Source organism: Drosophila ananassae, assembly GCF_017639315.1.
Source record: "Drosophila ananassae strain 14024-0371.13 chromosome Y unlocalized genomic scaffold, ASM1763931v2 tig00000089, whole genome shotgun sequence".
NCBI lineage: Eukaryota > Metazoa > Arthropoda > Insecta > Diptera > Drosophilidae > Drosophila > Drosophila ananassae.
The window spans coordinates 74,694-96,500 of record NW_025319053.1 but is presented as its reverse complement, the minus strand read 5'-3'; the positions used below and the strand labels follow the sequence as shown (position 1 = coordinate 96,500).

Here is a 21,807-nt window from a genome sequence, read left to right as displayed (position 1 = left end):
TAGTGCCCGTCCGATGCACACCAGCCTTCCTTATAATACTCTCCATTAGAATGTTGAAGAGCATACAAGACAGCGAGTCGCCTTGTCTGAGACCACACTTGGTATAAAAGGTTTCAGATTGGTCATTTCCTACCCTGACAGAGCTGATGGTGTTGCTCAATGTCATCATGCAAAGCCGTATTAGCTTTGCTGGTATACCAAGCTCAGACATGGCGGCATATAGGCGATCTCGCCGGGGACTATCGAATGCTGCCTTGTAATCGACGAAGAGGTGATATGTGTCGATCTGATTTTCGTAGGACTTCTCCAGGATTTGGCGCAAGGTGAAAATCTGGTCAATAGTGGATTTGCCAGGCCTGAACCCGCACTGATAAGGTCCAATCAGTGCTTCGGCATGGGGTTTCAGGTTTTCACACAGTACGCTCGTAAGGACCTTGTATGCGACTGGAAGAAGACTAATGCCACGGTAATTGGTGCGCAATGTGGCATCACCCTTCTTCAGGATAGGACAGATCACGCTGTGGTTCCAATCGTCGGGCATGCTCTCCGTAAGCCATATCTTGCTGATTAGTTTGTGCATGCTCCCTACCAACATATCACCAGCAGCCTTAAACAATTCAGCCGGCAGGCCGTCAGCACCTGCGGCTTTATTGTTTTTAAGTCGTTGGATTGCATCCTTGACTTCGGCATGGCTTGGGGTCGGTACGTCCACATCAGTACCATAGATTGGGGTTTGTGGATCATACTCTCCATAGTCATCATGGCCAGAGCCAGCTAATAGACTTGAGAAGTGATCCCTCCATAACCTCAGCACAATCTCTGCATCTGTGATTAGGTTTCCGTCATCGTCCTTGCACGCAACTCCTCCAGTCTTAAAACCTTGGGTCAGACGCTTAACCCTCTGGTAGAAGTTACGAGCTTCATTCCGGTCTCTGCTGCTCTCAATGCTCTCACACTCACGCCTCTCCTGTTCTCTCTTCTTGCGTCTGAAGAGGCGTTTCTCATCTCTCCTCCTTGACCTGTAGACCTCGACAACAGCCCTTGTGGCCCCAGCTTGCAGTGTTCTTCCGTAGGCGGCGTCTTTTGCAGCTGTTGCGTCGCGACACTCCTGGTCGTACCATGGATTCCTCTTTGGGGTACGTTGGAATCCGATGACCTCTTCTGCAGAAGTTCGCAGGGAGTGGGATATGAGTGCCCACATATTGCTGATGTCTTCAGGTGTTGGAGTTGCTCGGCTCAGTAGGCCTGTGACTTGAGTGGAGAATGCATCCCTTGTCCGTTGTGATTGCAGCTTCCCGATGTCCAGCTTTCTCAACAGTCCTCGACGTGCAACCTTCGCAACACATAGCCGTGTGCGAATCTTAGCTGCAACAAGATAATGGTCGGAGTCGATGTTGGGACTTGATGATGAGACTTGAATTAGAGCATTATAATTTTACAGTAGAGTGCCTCAGGGGCAAGGACAAAGACAAAAAGTGCTATCTTTCTTTAAACATAGTAGAAAAGTGTAGCAATAATTGATATTAGCGCTTTATATACTGATAATGGAAATATTGACCTAGGACAACTATTTCCTAGTCATGAAAAAGAAGCCGGTATTTTAAATATCCGCCAATTGTAAAGAATACCGCGGAAAAATATCATTGAATAAGTGTTATGATAATTAATTACAGTTTTTAATAGCAGCCGAATAAATAGACGAGTTTCAGTTCAGATTACAATATTTTTAATAAGTGCACCTAACTGGATTTGGCCAACAGACAATAGGTCAATAAGAATAATTATTATTTACTATATATATAAGTGTACGGGCCTTATAATCGAAGGAGTTGAAAATGATTGAATTTTTATCATTATTTATATTTGTTATTTATTTAGGTTAATAAATTGATCTTTATCTAATACATAAAATTCTCATGTCACGGTGTTAGGCGTTCTACTCCTCCGAAATGGCTTGAACGATTTTCCTTTCGAAAAATTTATGAAATTCATTCGGCATGGCAGCAGTGATCCCACATTGTGATACACTTGGCCTTTGATTTTGAACGTGGAATAAAAATGTTGACCGTATCCAGCAATATTGTTAACTATTTCTGTTTCTCCAGTCGATGCCATTTGGAAGCATGAATTGAATGTACGAATTGCCTTCAGGAACAGGTTAGAATCTGGATCTGTACCGAGAAACCGCGCAATGGTTCAGGAGGTGTTTCAATTTCGGGTAGTTGTACTTTTCCTGATGAGCAAAACACATCCCAAGTGGCTCATTTTTAAACTTAAGTGCATGACAATACAGGCATTTCTTATCCAATAATCACCTTGGAATGGAATGCTAGTCGAAGAAATGCCCCTGATTTAAATGCTCGATGAACTTGTTGGCGTTGTTGGTCAATTCTTCTAAGTCGATTAACTATGAATCTGCGTGATTCTCTTCGTTGCAGTTGTCTTTCTTGATTACGTTCATCTCGTGCCTGATTGATGCAACTGCGCCTTGCTCACACGCGCATTTGCATTATCTTCTTCGATTTGTTCGCCTGATCTTCATGCTCTTCTATCTCGCGCGGTTGTGAATTTGACCACTCGACGACTCAAATTGGCCCCTTTAGCTTTTCTTGGCATTGCGATAACTGATCGATTGATACTCGTAGTTGATAAATTATCGAATGGCGACGCGGGAGATCAAATTTCAAATTGAAAAAATTGATGTCCGATCCTCAGACCTAACGAATATGCCCACAAAATTTCAAGAAAATCGGTCGAGCCATTTCGGAGGAGTAAAGCTACTAACACCGTGACATGAGAATTTTATATATTAGATGACACCCAGCATCGTTCTGCGGTTTGTTAATGATGGTAAGTAAAAGTCTACTACGATAAGAGGGGAGGTAAAAATTTGCATCCCAATTAAGTCCCCTAAGAGCGAAAGTAAGGAAGTTTTTTTTGTACAGATTCTATGTGATCTTGGTGTACTCCATATTGAGGACTCCAGACACACGACCGGTATTCAAGAATGGGACGGGCCAATGATGTATATAACGTTTCAGTTATGCACGGATCATTAAATTCTTTTGACCATCTTTTAAAAAAACCAAGCACACCCATAGCTTTATTAACCATGGTAGATATATGGTCGGAAAAATTTAAGTGTCAAATCTAATAGGACACCTAGATCGTTAACCTGAGTTAATCGTTCTAAGGTGTTCCCATAGAAAAAGTAAACAGCCTGGTGAGGACTAGATCGGTAAAAAGCCATGAGTTTACATTTCGATCCATTAAGCTTTAGGTTATTTGCTAAACACCAATTTTGAAGTTTATCCAAACCGGATTGAAGTCTAGACTGGGCGCTAGTGAATTTATACTGACGTCATCAGCGTTCAAAAGTACAAGTGAATTAGTTAAGGAAAGGGGCAAGTCGTTAATAAACAGTGTAAAAAGTAGGGGTCCAAGATGCGGACTAAACGCGTTTAAAGAAAACACTTTGGGTTCTCCCAGATAAGTAGCTCAAAATCCAGATAAGAAGTATGTTGAGAATCCCAAAAGACTTTACTGAAGTCAAATGCTTTACTCAAGTCAGTGTAAACGACGTCAGTTTGTAAGCCATTCCGGAACCTATCCGTGACAAAAGATGTTGATAGTAGATGTTGAAGACTGAGTTTACTTATAAGAAGCGAATGGTTAACAAAGTCTAATGCCTTACTGTTTTCGTGGCACCTTTATTGCTCATCAAAATATTCAACCACCTTGTTATCCTATTAATAGTTTTTAAAAGCAGCCGAGTAAATAGACGACTTTCAGTTCAGATTTTTAATATTTTATTTGGGTTCAATTTAACCCTAATATATGCCGCTCCAATAAATGCCGAAACACAACAAACGCATAGCTAAGAGGTTGCGCAGAAGCTCTACCAAAGCTCCCCAAAGCGCATATTCTACAAATAAAAATGAAGCGCATGCGAAACTGGGACTCAAACAGACAAGAATAAATGCTGATAACAATAGCTCCAGCTAAACATATTATAATTAGTTTACATTATTTTGTTCGTAATGGATTGTTTCAAAATGATGGGCAATAAAATATTGAGAACATTAAGAGTAGAGCTATAAATGTTTTAAAAAATGTTAAAAAGAAAGAAACTATATTGTCTACATTACATGACGATCGCCCACTACCTAAATCTGAAAGAGGTAATGAAAGTCTTTCAAAATGAAGGCAGTTTGTAGCACTGTTTGCCTGTTTTGTCTGGATGTCTGTGTGCACTATTTTTTCTTGACAATGCTGAAAAAAATTGGAGATGTTTGTTACTATCATATGAGCATCTATTGTACTACAACTTTTTGAAATACCTTAAGCTTACATTAAAAAATTAAAAAACTTTGGTAATAAAAAAAATTTATTACTTTATAATCAAGAAAGATATTAAAACGTTATTTACACCGTTGATAATGTTTTTTCAATATCTATGTTTAGTTAACGAGCGTTTTCGGTAGCTTTATTTTTTGTGTTCTAAATATTGGCTTAAATAAAAACAAGCACATTTCGATTTATAGATAATTAATTTTGGATAATTGTTTTGGATTTTCTACAAATGATATATTTACATATGTGACTGAGTATGGTTGACGACCGAATTAGAATAATAGACACGGGAGCGCGGCTCAACGCTTGATGCTGCGGAGCGACCGAGAGATACCGCGAGAGAGCGAGACGACGATAGCGCATGACGGCAGATGCAGGTGGCCGATCGAATGCACGGGAGCGGGCGACGCGAATTGAGATAAAGATGTTAAGAAAAGATAAAAAAATTTAATAAATTATTGCCGGCCAAACTTTCCAGCGGCTCCTTGACTCAGCAGGCACAATTTGTTGACTGCCCGCCTTGTAGCTCCGGACGCCGTCCTCAGCACCACACCCAACACACTCCGCCGTCGTCGTCTTCATCCTCGTCTTCATCCGCGTCATCGCACGGCTGCTTGACGCATTGCAATGCCAAGATAGGTGCCCAGATCCAAGTCACTTACGGTATAAATCCAATCGCCTAACTTCGCCTAAACGATCCTCAGGCGACAAGCTTAAAAACCTTGGGCAAGAGTTTATCATGTTAGAATGGCAATCACAGATCATGCATGCGGAAGAGTTTGTGATCACAAGTGCAGAGTTACCGCAAAGTTTGGTGCATGTGATGTCGTCGGTAAATCCATTCTCTCCGAAGTCCGGCATCTTTGTTCAAGATAACTGGCGATGGACTCCCACATTGGAATGGAATCCAAGGAATCCGAGTCAGCTTGCATTTCTTTCCACTTAGACTGCGTGGCATCAACCTTCTGCAACAGCACTTGGATTATGATGCAGCTAGCAATCTGCTTCGTTGTGCCCATGCTTGACAGGGTTCGCATATGCGAATTAAATTCATTCGAAAGCTCGCGAAGCCTCCTCGCCGATGCGGATTCTATCGGCCCTCAGATGCATTATCTCATTAACATGAGCTTGAAAAATAAGCCTGCGATTACTAAACCTTCAATATTTTTCAGATATCAATTTTTGTGACGAAAATATGCTGTATAGGAGTACAAAACTGCATATAAAAAATATCCTTGTTCGGTGCTCGTGCCGAAAAACAAACCAAAAATTGACACGTGCCGAATAAGAATATTTTTTATACGCAATTTTGTACACCTATATAGCATATTTTCGTCAAAAAAATTGATATCAGATATTTTGGGTTTCGCATTTAAGCAGGAAAGTTTTCTTGGAGGAATTAGGAGTATAGGCTGAAGGACCTCCCGTATGTAAGTCCGACGGTCTCAAGTGCTGGATTTAGGGCGACTGCGCAAGGATCTGTGATCCGTGGCTCAAAGACCTCCTGTGGGTAATTCCGGCGGATGTACACGAGTTATCAAACAAGGATAAGTCTTTTTCTTTTCTTTCTCCATCAAGTATACGCGACGGAACTGAAGCCCAAGGGTAAATCGTTCATTGAAGTCCAAGGTTCATACCCGGACACGAAAGGCATCCTGGTGTCAGAACAATAGCGACGGGTCGGTCTTGTGTATGCCTTATCGATTCCTGACCTTTACCGCTGGGGCGTACGCACAGCGAATCACCTGAAGTGAAGGAGGCGCGAAGCCAAACCTCCAGTCGATGCCATTTGGAAGCATGAATTGAATGTACGAATTGCCTTCAGGAACAGGTTAGAATCTGGATCTGTACCGAGAAACCGCGCAATGGTTCAGGAGGTGTTTCAATTTCGGGTAGTTGTACTTTTCCTGATGAGCAAAACACATCCCAAGTGGCTCATTTTTAAACTTAAGTGCATGACAATACAGGCATTTCTTATCCAATAATCACCTTGGAATGGAATGCTAGTCGAAGAAATGCCCCTGATTTAAATGCTCGATGAACTTGTTGGCGTTGTTGGTCAATTCTTCTAAGTCGATTAACTATGAATCTGCGTGCTTCTCTTCGTTGCAGTTGTCTTTCTTGATTACGTTCATCTCGTGCCTGATTGATGCAACTGCGCCTTGCTCACACGCGCATTTGCATTATCTTCTTCGATTTGTTCGCCTGATCTTCATGCTCTTCTATCTCGCGCGGTTGTGAATTTGACCACTCGACGACTCAAATTGGCCCCTTTAGCTTTTCTTGGCATTGCGATAACTGATCGATTGATACTCGTAGTTGATAAATTATCGAATGGCGACGCGGGAGATCAAATTTCAAATTGAAAAAATTGATGTCCGATCCTCAGACCTAACGAATATGCCCACAAAATTTCAAGAAAATCGGTCGAGCCATTTCGGAGGAGTAAAGCTACTAACACCGTGACATGAGAATTTTATATATTAGATGACACTCAGCATCGTTCTGCGGTTTGTTAATGATGGTAAGTAAAAGTCTACTACGATAAGAGGGGAGGTAAAAATTTGCATCCCAATTAAGTCCCCTAAGAGCGAAAGTAAGGAAGTTTTTTTTGTACAGATTCTATGTGATCTTGGTGTACTCCATATTGAGGACTCCAGACACACGACCGGTATTCAAGAATGGGACGGGCCAATGATGTATATAACGTTTCAGTTATGCACGGATCATTAAATTCTTTTGACCATCTTTTAAAAAAACCAAGCACACCCATAGCTTTATTAACCATGGTAGATATATGGTCGGAAAAATTTAAGTGTCAAATCTAATAGGACACCTAGATCGTTAACCTGAGTTAATCGTTCTAAGGTGTTCCCATAGAAAAAGTAAACAGCCTGGTGAGGACTAGATCGGTAAAAAGCCATGAGTTTACATTTCGATCCATTAAGCTTTAGGTTATTTGCTAAACACCAATTTTGAAGTTTATCCAAATCGGATTGAAGTCTAGACTGGGCGCTAGTGAATTTATACTGACGTCATCAGCGTTCAAAAGTACAAGTGAATTAGTTAAGGAAAGGGGCAAGTCGTTAATAAACAGTGTAAAAAGTAGGGGTCCAAGATGCGGACTAAACGCGTTTAAAGAAAACACTTTGGGTTCTCCCAGATAAGTAGCTCAAAATCCAGATAAGAAGTATGTTGAGAATCCCAAAAGACTTTACTGAAGTCAAATGCTTTACTCAAGTCAGTGTAAACGACGTCAGTTTGTAAGCCATTCCGGAACCTATCCGTGACAAAAGATGTTGATAGTAGATGTTGAAGACTGAGTTTACTTATAAGAAGCGAATGGTTAACAAAGTCTAATGCCTTACTGTTTTCGTGGCACCTTTATTGCTCATCAAAATATTCAACCACCTTGTTATCCTATTAATAGTTTTTAAAAGCAGCCGAGTAAATAGACGACTTTCAGTTCAGATTTTTAATATTTTATTTGGGTTCAATTTAACCCTAATATATGCCGCTCCAATAAATGCCGAAACACAACAAACGCATAGCTAAGAGGTTGCGCAGAAGCTCTACCAAAGCTCCCCAAAGCGCATATTCTACAAATAAAAATGAAGCGCATGCGAAACTGGGACTCAAACAGACAAGATGTTGATGAACGGTCACTGTAAAACTAAAAAACTGCATTAATTAACAATTCGATTTGGAAACTGGGCACACAAGAAGTTTATGTAGAGAAGAAGAAGGAACTAGAAGCGTCGATTGCAAGTTCGGCGTGTGAGTTTTGCTTTGCTTTGTTAGACAGATGGCGAAATCAAGCGATTGAGCCAGCTCTTATATTTCAATAAATAAAGTTAATCATCATAAGGAAATTGGTCCTTCAGAGCCAGATTCGTTATTGTTAACTAAAAGTAAAGCACCATTGCGATGGAACAACTCAAACGGCTAAAGGGAGTGAGGGGCCGTCTCAAATCCAGCCTCACCAAACTGCTACACACAGCAGAAAACTCTTCCGCATCAATCGGCGTTGACGCCGTGGAGGTACTGCTAGCCAGGCTCGACAAGGTTTGGAATGATTTCGAACTTGCCGGAGATGATCTGAGCGTGCTTGATGACGTCGAGGGCTGGGTTGATCCTGCGGATGACTACGACGAGTATGAGGCGAAGTACATAAAAGCCCGTGCGCTTTTGTTTTCCCTCAAGCGCTCACAGGAGCCGACAACACCAACAACAACGAGACATGCAGAAGGAGACTCAATAGCTAACAACGACGCTATTTCTCGATTAGTGCAGCAACAACAAGAGTTTTTCGAACGCCTAGGAGCAACTTCAACACCAACCCAGGCTGACGCCGCGGTGCCAGTAAGGGAGACAGAATTACCGAAGATTCACATAAAACCGTTTGGTGGCATTTACAAGGAGTGGCCAGCCTTCAAACAGCACTGTACATAGCAAGCAACATCTGGGTAAGATACAAAAGTACCACTATCTAAAATCGTTCCTCGTGGACGAGGCTGCAAGTTTGGTACGCCATTTGCCGATTTCTGAGACGGCATATGACAACGCTTGGGAGCGCCTCAACGAGAGATACGATCGACCACGGCAAATTATTCACAACCTGTTGGACACCTTTATGGAGCTACCATCGACTAACAATGGAGAGGTATCCATATTGCGTAGCGTATCAGATGGTGCAAATGAGATCATCCGTGCATTGGACTCAATTGGCCATATGGACCGAGACTGTTGGGTTATCCATTTATTGCTGAATAAAATCGATCCAGAGTCACGCCGCAAATGGGTAGATGCAAGCCGTGCTTCAAATTCACCAAGAGTCGAAGAGTTCTTCAAGTTCCTAGACGCACGATGTGAAGAATTTGAGCTGTGTCAAAGCGATCCTGTACCGAGACAGGGTGGTAACAACAAGAAGACAAGCAGAGCCATGGTAACTGCTGCGCTGACAAAATGCGTGAATTGTAATGCGGATGGGCATCAACTGTCTAAGTGTCCTCAATTCATTGGTTTGTCTATCGACCAACGCCGTTCTTTTGTAAAGCACAAATCTCTCTGCTTTAACTGTCTCAAACCAGGTCACAGGTCATCAAACTGTAGCTCAAAGTACAACTGTCAACTGTGTGGCAGCAGACACCACACACTCATACACACGCATGCTATGCAGACCAACGAGGGTCAAATCACATCCACGTCTTCAAGCGATCGCAACGATCCAGACACGACATCGGTGACTGCGAGTCACATGTCACAGGCACTACTCACGCCAACCCTATTGTCACATGGGCAAGTAGGACGAACATGTACTTTGCCAACTGCATTGGTACACATCCGCAACTCTCAAGGCACATACACAAACTGCCGAGTGCTACTCGACACGGGCTCGGAGTTATCATATGTATCGGAACGCTGTATTAAGGCACTGGGTCTTAATCGGGCTCCTGGCCGGATTCTCATTTCCGGCATTTCTTCAATCAAGGCTGATACCACGAGAGGATTCAGCACACTCACGATCAAGTCTCGAGTTTCGGATCACTCGCTACAAGTAAAAGCTCATATTCTAGGAAAAATCACATCTACGCTGGCAAGGGAAAACATCGATGCATCTGCGCTTGAGATCTTCAATGGGATTCCGCTTGCAGACACGGAATTCAACTCGGCATCGCCTATAGACGTTCTACTAGGCACCGATTCTGTATGGGCTATTTTAACCGGCAACAGGAAGCTGGATGCGCAAGGCAACATAATAGCTATTTCAACAATCTTTGGATGGGTTATCACATCGATTGCGTATCAAAATCCATCAATCACCACGTCATTTTTGTCTACAGTCGATATCCATGCTACTCTACAAAGGTTTTGGGAAATCGAGGACTCCCAAATCACCACTCACCATGATCCTGAAAATGTTAAGGTTGAAGAGCATTTTCAAACCACGCACTCACGCGACTCGAAGGGAAGATACACCGTAGAGCTTCCATTCAAGGATGCAGATCCTCAATTCACTGACACTCTGCAAGGAGCAACCCAACGCTTTGCTTCTGTGGAGCGCCGTCTACATAGAGACACAGATCTGCACTCACGATATGTACAATTCATGCAAGAGTATATTTCGCTAGGCCACATGCGCCAATTGAACCCTGACGAAATTCTCACCAACGATGGAAGGGTATTCTATATGCCACATCACCCTGTACTTGGAAAGAAACTACGAGTAGTTTTTGACGGTTCATTCCAAGATTCTTCTGGTCAATCTTTAAACGACACCCTGAACGTTGGGCCGAGCATCCAACGAAACCTGTTCGATGTATGCGTACGTTTTCGTTTACATAAATACGTTTTTTCTGCGGACATTATCAAAATGTTCAGGCAAATTTGGATCAACAAGCATCACCGCAACTATCAACGTATCGTTTGGAGAGAACATCCTTCAGCTCCACTTCTACATTACCAACTCTGCACTGTAACCTATGGCACTGCGTGTGCACCATTTCTGGCTGTACGGGTTCTTGAGCAACTGGCCAGAGACTATCAACATTTGTATCCAACTGCTGCGCGCATTCTCCTTGAAGATTTCTACGTTGACGACGTTTTAACAGGAGCTGACACCGAGGAGAAGCTTCTACAATACAAACAAGAACTAATTCAACTAATGTCATGTGCTCAACTCGAACTTGGAAAATGGATTTCCAACAGCAACCGCGTTGTCGACCCTGAGACAACAATCACAAACAACACATCATACAGTCCACTCGAAACTACGAACAAGGTTTTGGGAATTCATTGGCAACCGCAAACGGACACATTGGCATACAAGGTATCTTTGCCCAGCGAGGGAAAGATTACAAAACGGCAAGTTTTATCAGACGTATCTCGCATTTTCGACCCACTTGGATTGCTGGCTCCAGTGGTTATTCAATTCAAAATCCTGTTCCAAGAACTTTGGGTTCTCAACTTAGACTGGGACAGCGCGCTACCGCTCAGCCTGGAAGATTGGTATCTCAAATGCAAGAACGATATCAACACGCTCAATGAACTTGAGGTTCCACGCTACATTGGCAACTCTACTGATACAATTGAATTGCACGCCTTCTCGGACGCATCTATAAAAGCCTACGCCGCTGCCGTTTACAGTAGAGTCACTCTCCCTGATGGTAACATACAGGTTACTCTTATTGCTGCAAAAACTCGTGTTGCACCGCTCAAAACACAATCACTTCCACGCCTGGAATTGTGCGGCGCACTGCTACTAAGTCGACTCATCAACTCAGTCAAAGCTGCACTGAAAAACTACAACGTCACTGTTTACGCCTGGTGCGACTCTACCATTGTTTTGGCTTGGCTCTCGCACATACCTGCCAAACTAAAGACTTTCGTCGCAAACCGCACTGCCGAAATCCTCGGCATTATTCCACGAGATCACTGGCAACATGTCAAATCAGATGACAACCCTGCTGACTGCGCTTCAAGGGGCATGCTAGCTGCTGACTTAGTAAACCACAACCTATGGTGGAAGGGCCCACACTGGCTATACTCAACCGAAGCTGAATGGGTAAAAACACCTAGCACTCCTCATTCTAGTTTCATTTCAGATGAACAAGTCCAGGCTGAAGTAAAAGGCTCCGCTTTCACGACAATGAGAACATGCAACACTGAAACCTCACTATTGGATGAACTGATCGACCGTGTCTCCTCGTGGCCGAAGCTACTTCGTATTCTCGCCTACGTTCTCAAGTTCATCCGACGCACTCGCAGAAAATCCAACACCGCTACGCTGACACTTGAGGAGATCCATGACGCACGGATCCTGTACCTTCGCCATGCCCAAGACGAATTCCAAGCTGACTACAAGCGACTCCTCAACCAGCAAGATTTGGGAAACAAATCAAAATTGCGCACCCTCTCACCGCAAATCGACAAACATGGACTCCTGCGAGTGGGTGGCCGCTTAGGTAACTCAGAACTGCCAGCGGATGTGCAGCATCCAATAATTATGCCAAAATCTCATCGCATAACGAAGCTCATTCTGGAACATGAGCACCGGATTCACTTACATCCTGGAGTATCGGCATTATTCGTGATCGCACGCCAACGCTACTGGGTGTTTGGCGCACGCAACCTCATTCGAAAGATCACGCATGACTGTCTAAAATGCTTTAGACAACGGCAACACACATCTCACCAATTCATGTCAGATCTGCCGTCTGTCCGGGTTCGGCAGGCATTTCCGTTTGCAAACACTGGCTGCGACTACGCCGGGCCAATCATCCTCAAGGTCCACAAGGGACGAAATCCACGCAAGGAAAAGGGTTATATCTGCCTATTTGTATGCCTAGCCACTTCTGCCTTGCATTTGGAATTGGCTACAGATCTTACAACCGACACATTCCTGGCGGCACTCAGACGATTCATCTCTCGCCGCGGAAAATGCTCGCAAATGTATAGCGACAACGGGAGAAACTTCGTCGGGGCAAAAAGGGTATTAAACGAAATGCAAACTCTTTTGAAGTCAGACGAACACAACAACACTGTACTGAAGGCCCTGGCAGACGAAGGAATAAACTGGAATTTCATTCCCCCCCATGCACCACACTGGGGTGGCAAATGGGAATCAGCTGTGCGCTCTGTCAAACTGCATCTTCATAGAGTCATTGGCAAGAATGTCCTCACCTTTGAGAAAATGCACACACTTCTCGCCCAAATAGAAGCTGTGGTCAACTCACGTCCACTATTCTCAACTTCGGACACTGAGGTCAACTATCTGTCGCCAGCACACTTCCTCATTGGTCGTCCCTACACGACAGTACCAGAAGGCGATCTATCAAATGTACCAATCAACCGTTTGGATTATTGGCAACAGACTCAAGCTATGCTGCAAGGCTTCTGGAAACAATGGCACATGGAATATCTTACATCACTCCAGCATCGGCCAAAGTGGATGAACAAATCGGTCAACATGGCCAAAGATGACATCGTGCTCCTTAAGGATTCTCACACCCCGCCAGCAGCATGGCCTCTCGGAAGAGTCATCGAAACGTATCCAGGGAAGGATGGAATGGTCCGCGCTGTACGACTTAAGACTCCAACTGGAGAAACCACCCGTCCAATTGTGAAGCTCGCCCTATTACCAAATTCTGAAACAGTGTTTCAGGGGAGGCCGGGATGTTGATGAACGGTCACTGTAAAACTAAAAAACTGCATTAATTAACAATTCGATTTGGAAACTGGGCACACAAGAAGTTTATGTAGAGAAGAAGAAGGAACTAGAAGCGTCGATTGCAAGTTCGGCGTGTGAGTTTTGCTTTGCTTTGTTAGACAGATGGCGAAATCAAGCGATTGAGCCAGCTCTTATATTTCAATAAATAAAGTTAATCATCACAAGAATAAATGCTGATAACAATAGCTCCAGCTAAACATATTATAATTAGTTTACATTATTTTGTTCGTAATGGATTGTTTCAAAATGATGGGCAATAAAATATTGAGAACATTAAGAGTAGAGCTATAAATGTTTTAAAAAATGTTAAAAAGAAAGAAACTATATTGTCTACATTACATGACGATCGCCCACTACCTAAATCTGAAAGAGGTAATGAAAGTCTTTCAAAATGAAGGCAGTTTGTAGCACTGTTTGCCTGTTTTGTCTGGATGTCTGTGTGCACTATTTTTTCTTGACAATGCTGAAAAAAATTGGAGATGTTTGTTACTATCATATGAGCATCTATTGTACTACAACTTTTTGAAATACCTTAAGCTTACATTAAAAAATTAAAAAACTTTGGTAATAAAAAAAATTTATTACTTTATAATCAAGAAAGATATTAAAACGTTCTTTACACCGTTGATAATGTTTTTTCAATATCTATGTTTAGTTAACGAGCGTTTTCGGTAGCTTTATTTTTTGTGTTCTAAATATTGGCTTAAATAAAAACAAGCACATTTCGATTTATAGATAATTAATTTTGGATAATTGTTTTGGATTTTCTACAAATGATATATTTACATATGTGACTGAGTATGGTTGACGACCGAATTAGAATAATAGACACGGGAGCGCGGCTCAACGCTTGATGCTGCGGAGCGACCGAGAGATACCGCGAGAGAGCGAGACGACGATAGCGCATGACGGCAGATGCAGGTGGCCGATCGAATGCACGGGAGCGGGCGACGCGAATTGAGATAAAGATGTTAAGAAAAGATAAAAAAATTTAATAAATTATTGCCGGCCAAACTTTCCAGCGGCTCCTTGACTCAGCAGGCACAATTTGTTGACTGCCCGCCTTGTAGCTCCGGACGCCGTCCTCAGCACCACACCCAACACACTCCGCCGTCGTCGTCTTCATCCTCGTCTTCATCCGCGTCATCGCACGGCTGCTTGACGCATTGCAATGCCAAGATAGGTGCCCAGATCCAAGTCACTTACGGTATAAATCCAATCGCCTAACTTCGCCTAAACGATCCTCAGGCGACAAGCTTAAAAACCTTGGGCAAGAGTTTATCATGTTAGAATGGCAATCACAGATCATGCATGCGGAAGAGTTTGTGATCACAAGTGCAGAGTTACCGCAAAGTTTGGTGCATGTGATGTCGTCGGTAAATCCATTCTCTCCGAAGTCCGGCATCTTTGTTCAAGATAACTGGCGATGGACTCCCACATTGGAATGGAATCCAAGGAATCCGAGTCAGCTTGCATTTCTTTCCACTTAGACTGCGTGGCATCAACCTTCTGCAACAGCACTTGGATTATGATGCAGCTAGCAATCTGCTTCGTTGTGCCCATGCTTGACAGGGTTCGCATATGCGAATTAAATTCATTCGAAAGCTCGCGAAGCCTCCTCGCCGATGCGGATTCTATCGGCCCTCAGATGCATTATCTCATTAACATGAGCTTGAAAAATAAGCCTGCGATTACTAAACCTTCAATATTTTTCAGATATCAATTTTTGTGACGAAAATATGCTGTATAGGAGTACAAAACTGCATATAAAAAATATCCTTGTTCGGTGCTCGTGCCGAAAAACAAACCAAAAATTGACACGTGCCGAATAAGAATATTTTTTATACGCAATTTTGTACACCTATATAGCATATTTTCGTCAAAAAAATTGATATCAGATATTTTGGGTTTCGCATTTAAGCAGGAAAGTTTTCTTGGAGGAATTAGGAGTATAGGCTGAAGGACCTCCCGTATGTAAGTCCGACGGTCTCAAGTGCTGGATTTAGGGCGACTGCGCAAGGATCTGTGATCCGTGGCTCAAAGACCTCCTGTGGGTAATTCCGGCGGATGTACACGAGTTATCAAACAAGGATAAGTCTTTTTCTTTTCTTTCTCCATCAAGGATACGCGACGGAACTGAAGCCCAAGGGTAAATCGTTCATTGAAGTCCAAGGTTCATACCCGGACACGAAAGGCATCCTGGTGTCAGAACAATAGCGACGGGTCGGTCTTGTGTATGCCTTATCGATTCCTGACCTTTACCGCTGGGGCGTACGCACAGCGAATCACCTGAAGTGAAGGAGGCGCGAAGCCAAACCCTGGTCAGCCATAGATCCAGCGAAGCGAAAGCACGCAGGTGTTTGGAGGAAAGGGGCGAATGCAACCAGGGATGTGTCCTGTGGGGTAGGTAGGCCATTCATGCCCTGATCTGGCCGCCAGGCGTATCCTGCTCGGCGTATGCTAGGGAGGTGTGCCAATTGGTTTGGTTACACGGATTAGGTGCCGGCCACGTCGAAAGGGAATTCCCAGTGAGCCAAGGATGACGACGATCCACGGCGCACATAGAAGAGGAGCAGCGACAACGAGGAGCGGATCAGCGGCGACGTCAACGACAGGAGCAGTGACAACAACGAGAGCAGATTAACGGCAACGTCAACAACAGGAGCAGCGACAACGCCGGGAACGGAGCAACGGCGACACCAACAATGAGAGCGGCGACGGGAGCAGCGACAGTGGCTGGGGAGGAGCAGCATAGGGCCCGTGAGTTCGAACTGAGGGAACCGTGAGCCGAACCGGCGCCAGGCACCAAGACCGCACGTCCTGCTGGGCGAAAGCTTTTGGGAGGCGTGTATATTGACGGTGACCAGGGAACTACGGGAGGACTCCGGTGAGATTTATCCTTACACCCATTGTAAAAAAAATAGAAATAAAAAAGGGGTATTGTTAAACGAAGCACCCAGTATTATTTCTGGGCTCGGGCAGTCACGTCGAATCTATAAATTTGGTAGAACGATCCTCAAACTCTGTGCAATAGCGGCGGCATTTGTTGAGAGCACAAACAAGAAAACAGTTCGTTACACTTTTGACATTTTTTCTTTTCCACATTGAATTCTGGGACAGCTTGAGAAATATCGTTGATATAAGCTTGGGCTGCTTCTTCGTCAGCAATTATCATAGATTTTCTTTCTATTGTGCTGAAGACTGATTCTGAGTCTGTACCATCTTGTTCTGGCAACTCAACTAGAGTCAAACACCCGGTGTTGTCAGATTCTTTAGATCTTCTTTTTCTATTTCTGCGGTGTTACTATCTTTTTCTTTTTCTAAACCCTGTTTAAGACCTTTGGTATATCAATATTCAAATAAAATTTGACTGAATTCAAATTGATTTTATACATATAACCAATGTTAACGACTAAATCTTTCTTTATTTTTATATATTAGTGTTCGTTGATCATATAATATATATAATATATACAAATATTCTACTAATATTATTGCGTATTTATTCACAGTAGTTGCTTGCATATATATCTGTTCTGTGATAAGCATTTATACGACTTATCGAACAGAAAAATCAAAAAAGCACAAAAATAAATCCAGAAAATCGGAGATTTTAACTTTGGACAAGTATTTCAAAGATATGGTAACGGCTAGATGAAATTTGGTTATTTTATATACCTATTTTTACATTGTATACCAAACATACATTTAAAAAATTATATGGACTAAAAACAATGATGTCAATGCAATTATACGGCCTACATAATTCAATATATGGTAAAATGTGATAAATTTCTTCTCTTAAGTGTACCGCGGAATCTGTGGGTGATGGAACCCATGTGTGTTCTGGACTTTGTTTCTGGGGACCCTAAAGTATATGGAGCAAGAAGAATTTTGCGTCGAGATGTTTTCTGTTGGCCTGTGTAATTTGTTTAATTATATTTATTTATATTTGTTTTATCCCACTGTGCGCTCAGAACCGTACCCTGCGTTGTAGAATATTAAATTATTTATTTACAAAAACTTTACCCTAGCTCAAAGAAACACCGCCGATAGAAATGCGGCGGGAATCGGAGAAAGTGGAAGCGAGATTTGTAAGGATTAACGGGCGCCTCTGGTACTATATAAGGAGGGCCCTTGGAGCAAATCGGGACCGTGTCTTCTAGGGAAGCTGAAAGAGTTGAGTGAAAGAACCCCCGTGGGTAGGTCTGACATTAAAGCGGGAAAGTTTCCTTGGAAGAATTAGGAGTATAGGCTGAAGTGCGGGATTTAGAGCAAGCGTTCAAGGATCTGCGATCAGTAGCTTAAGGACCTCCTGTGGGTAAGTCTGGCGGTGGTACGCGAATCAACCAAATAGTAGAAGTCAGGAGCAAGTGGGAAAAGGATCCAGGATCTGCGGCGGAACTGAAGCCCAAGGGTAAAACGAGTCGGGTTAGGTTATTCCCGGACACGACAGGTATCCTGGCGATAGCGACGGATCGGCCTGGCGTACGCCTTGTCCGTTCCTGACCATTAAGACCAGGTGTGATCCTGTAAAGCAAGGGATAGCCATCTCGGGAACTCAAGCCCAACAGTGAAACCAAGCAGGGACCCCGCGGGAAAGTCATTAGAATCCTGATCCAGGCGCTGGGGCGTATGCACAGAGTATCGCCGCACCCACCGCACCCCCAAAGAAGAAGCAGCGGCAAGATCAGCGAAGGAAGCAGCAACAGGAGCGGCGACGACGAGGGAGCAGCGTCGTCAGAAGAGCAGCCTCTACGAGGGAGCAGCGGCAGCAGAAGGGCAGCGAAGAAGACAACAGCAACAACACAGGCCCCGCAACCAGTGTCCGTGAGTCCAAACGAAGGGAACCGTGAGCCATTTCGGCGCCAGGCACCAAGACCACACGACATGCTGGGCGCAAGCTTTGGGAGTCGCGGCATTTGTTGCGAACAAACATTAGCAAAAACAGTTCGTTACACCTGGTGCCCAAACTACGTGATTGCTTTAGAGTCTAGGAGTAACACAGCTTCAAGATGGGGAAGAAGAGAAAGCTAGTGGAGAACAGCATGCCGTTCATGAGGCCATACGCATATGCATCGCTCGAGGAGGTTATGAGTCTAGCCGAGGAATTCGAGGAGCTGGCCTTGGAAGAAGAGGTTTTCAATAGACAAGCCTCCGCGGTAGACAGAAGAATTCCAAAAGAAGAACCGACCCAGAAACCACCGGAGCAACATAGCCCCCCAGAATGGGGTGGCCTGAGGAGTAACGCCAAATGCCACAGCAATAGCAGCCGACAGTCCCAAGGCAACAGCAGGCGAGTCAACGATGGGCAGCAAGCCAAAGTCAAAGGCAGACGAACCCTCAGTATAGAAAACATATAGAAAACCCAGGGCAGGCATGCAACAGGTGCGGAGGCATTTTGTTCTGCAGGATGTGCGGCGCAATAGGGGTGAGAAGCACAGAATGCTGCCAAAGAGCGGGAAACGGGCAGCGATCTCAGCCGTAGAGAGGAAGGCGAGATCGCGAGATGCTGCCTCTCAGAACTAGTTGGAGGATTAACAGGAGACGATCAGCAGATGGCGGCAGTCATCAAGGTCGGAGGTGCAGAAGTGAAGGCCATGATAGACCCCGGGGCAAGACTCAAAGACAGACAGAGACTCAAAGTGTACTCCAGACAACTTGAGTGACTCCTCATTTGCATATCAAGGATAAAAATAGCATAGCATAGAATAGGAAGTATAGGATAACGATAAAGGACGACATCCCAATAAAGCAAAGGTATTATCCAAGAACCCCAAAATACAGGGGGAGATCAATGAAAAGGTAGAAGAGCTGCAGGAAAAGGGATGCATAGAGCCATCAAATAGCGCCTATAGCTCAACCATCGTAATGGTAAAGAAAAAGACGGGTCAATTGAGAATGTGCGTGGACTTCCGACAAATAAACGCAAAGTCAGTAAAGGATGCGTACCCGATGCCATGGATAAACTTCATACTGGAGCAGTTGAGTGAGGCAAAATTTTTTAGCAGCTCGACCTTAAAGATGGCTAATGGCAAATCCCACTGGAGGAAGAGAGCAGAAAGTACACGGCCTTTACGGTACCAGGGAAAGGTCTGTGGAAGGTGATGCCGTTCGGGTTTCACTCAGCCTCGGCAACGTTTCAAAGGGCCTTAGACCAGGTCATAGGCCCGGATATGGCTCCGCAGGCATTTGCATATCAGGATGCCATCATCGTGCCCGGACGCACAAGGGAGGAGCATATGTCGAATTTGAATTCCGTTGACTAAAGCTGGCAAACTTGAGGATAAACATGGACAAGTGCCATTTCTTCAGGGAAGAGCTATTGTACCTGGGCCACCGGATAACGAGTCAAGGAATTGGCATGGATCCCGGAAAGCTTGCAGCGATTACGGAATTGGAACCCCCGACATACGTGAAGGGGGTACGGCAGTTTCTTGGGATGGCGTCGTGGTATCGGCGATTCGTCCCCGACTTCGCTGCAGTTGCAAAGCCTATGAACGATCTCCTACGAAAGGGAACAAAGTGGGAGTGGACGGCAAGACACCAAGAGGCGTTTGAGAAGTTAAAGTCGCGTTTAGCAGAGGATCCAGAAATTTGTACTGCAGACAGACGCCAGCGACTACGGCGTGCGTGCCGTTCTGACGCAGGACACTGATGAGGGCGAGAGAGTGGTCGCTTACGCCAGTCGAAAGCTGATAGGCGCGGAGAAACATTACTCGGCAACCGAGAAAGAGTGCCCAGCAATAATATGGGCAATTCGGCACATGAGACCATATCTGGAGGGGTACCAGTTCGACGTGATCACGCATCATATGGCGCTGAAGTGGCTGAATAATATGGGGGTCTTCGAGTTGCAACAATATGATTATGTTATCAGCTACAGGAAAGGCAAGCTGAATGAAGTTGTAGATGCACTATCCCGCCAGCCGTTAGTAGAAAAATTGAAGGGTGCCATAGAAAAATTGAGTGCGTGTGGATAAGCGCACTAAAAAGGAAAATGCGAGAAAATCCACAGAAATGGCCAGAATACGTAGAAGAGGCAGGTTTGGTATACCGACTTGTTCCAGAGAACCACGACGAACCGACAGCAGGGCATCTAGGCGAAAGGAAAACAATTGCGAAAATAGTCGCAAGGTACTTCTGGCCAGGGATGCCAAAAAGACATAAAGAAGTATGTCAGAAAGTGTGAGACATGCATGCGGTATAAACCAAGTCAGATGCAGGCCGGAGGAAAAATGCTGACACAGGTCCCAGAGGAGCCATGGGCGACGGTCCATTGCCGAGGTCCAAACATAGAAAAAACATGCCTTCCTTTGAAATGAAAAAAAGGAACACGAGAACGGAATTACACGAACAAACGGAGAAAGGATGGAGGAGCAGACCCACAACGGGAGCGTGGATGCGAATATGAGAACCGCAAGAACGGATCTATTCCAGGCGGCAGAAATGCGGATCCATAAAAATCCAAGGCAACATGGACGCATCGTACACGCCCTCGCACACGCCCTCTTCAAACGCGACGCCGGTGGTCTCCTCCGACGAGAGTGACCTGGAGTTACTGGACATGCCAGATTGGGCCAACCGTGGAGGAAGAGGACCACCGGCCCAGCCAGGAGCTAGCGGCGCTGCTTCAGAGGCGAAGGAGGAGCCAAGAAAGGAGGGAGACCGACGCAACCCTAGCCCTGGCAAGTATAAATTGAATATTAAAATTGAACCTCGTCTTGTTAATTCGGCCGCTATCAAAACGCTGAGAGCTCAACATTTGGTGACCCCGACGCGATTTCATCCCTGTTGATTATTGTGATCAGCATTAAAAGTGCTAAGAAAACGCCCTTGTTGTTCTTGTTACAAGTCGCAATTTAATTAAATAATGGAGTCTGGAGCTGAGACTATTGGAACTGCTGCCGCAAACCGTGAAAGGATGCTGCTTCAAGAAAAGTTGGAGGAGCTTAATTTTAGTTGGGAGTGATCTGTATTGGAGATTCTCGCAACTGGCGAATGATGTGCAAGTGGACATTCAGGTGGAGGTTGCCAGGAGCCTTCTTGCCTTGCCGAGTTTTATTGGATTCCGGTTCACAAGTGCACCTCATCTCGTCGTGGCTGGCGAATGAACTTCAGCTTGGCCGCTCCAAATGCTCCACAACGGTGGCTTCGGGCTGGAAGATTCCTGGCAATATGGATCTAGCTGACCCCAAATTCCACAAAACGCAGCAACCTGTTGA

The 21,807-nt window shown here is 44.4% G+C and overlaps 1 protein-coding gene across 1 annotated transcript; it reads left to right on the top strand.

Annotated features, from left to right (window-relative positions):
- The first annotated feature begins 8,280 nt into the window (after nucleotides 1-8,280).
- LOC123258158 lies at nucleotides 8,281-13,534 on the top strand. The gene is made up of 2 exons (XM_044718035.1): nucleotides 8,281-8,715; nucleotides 8,825-13,534. Exons 1-2 carry the CDS (start codon nucleotides 8,281-8,283, stop codon nucleotides 13,532-13,534), a joined length of 5,145 nt encoding a protein of 1,714 aa, XP_044573970.1.
- The last annotated feature ends 8,273 nt before the right edge of the window (nucleotides 13,535-21,807 follow it).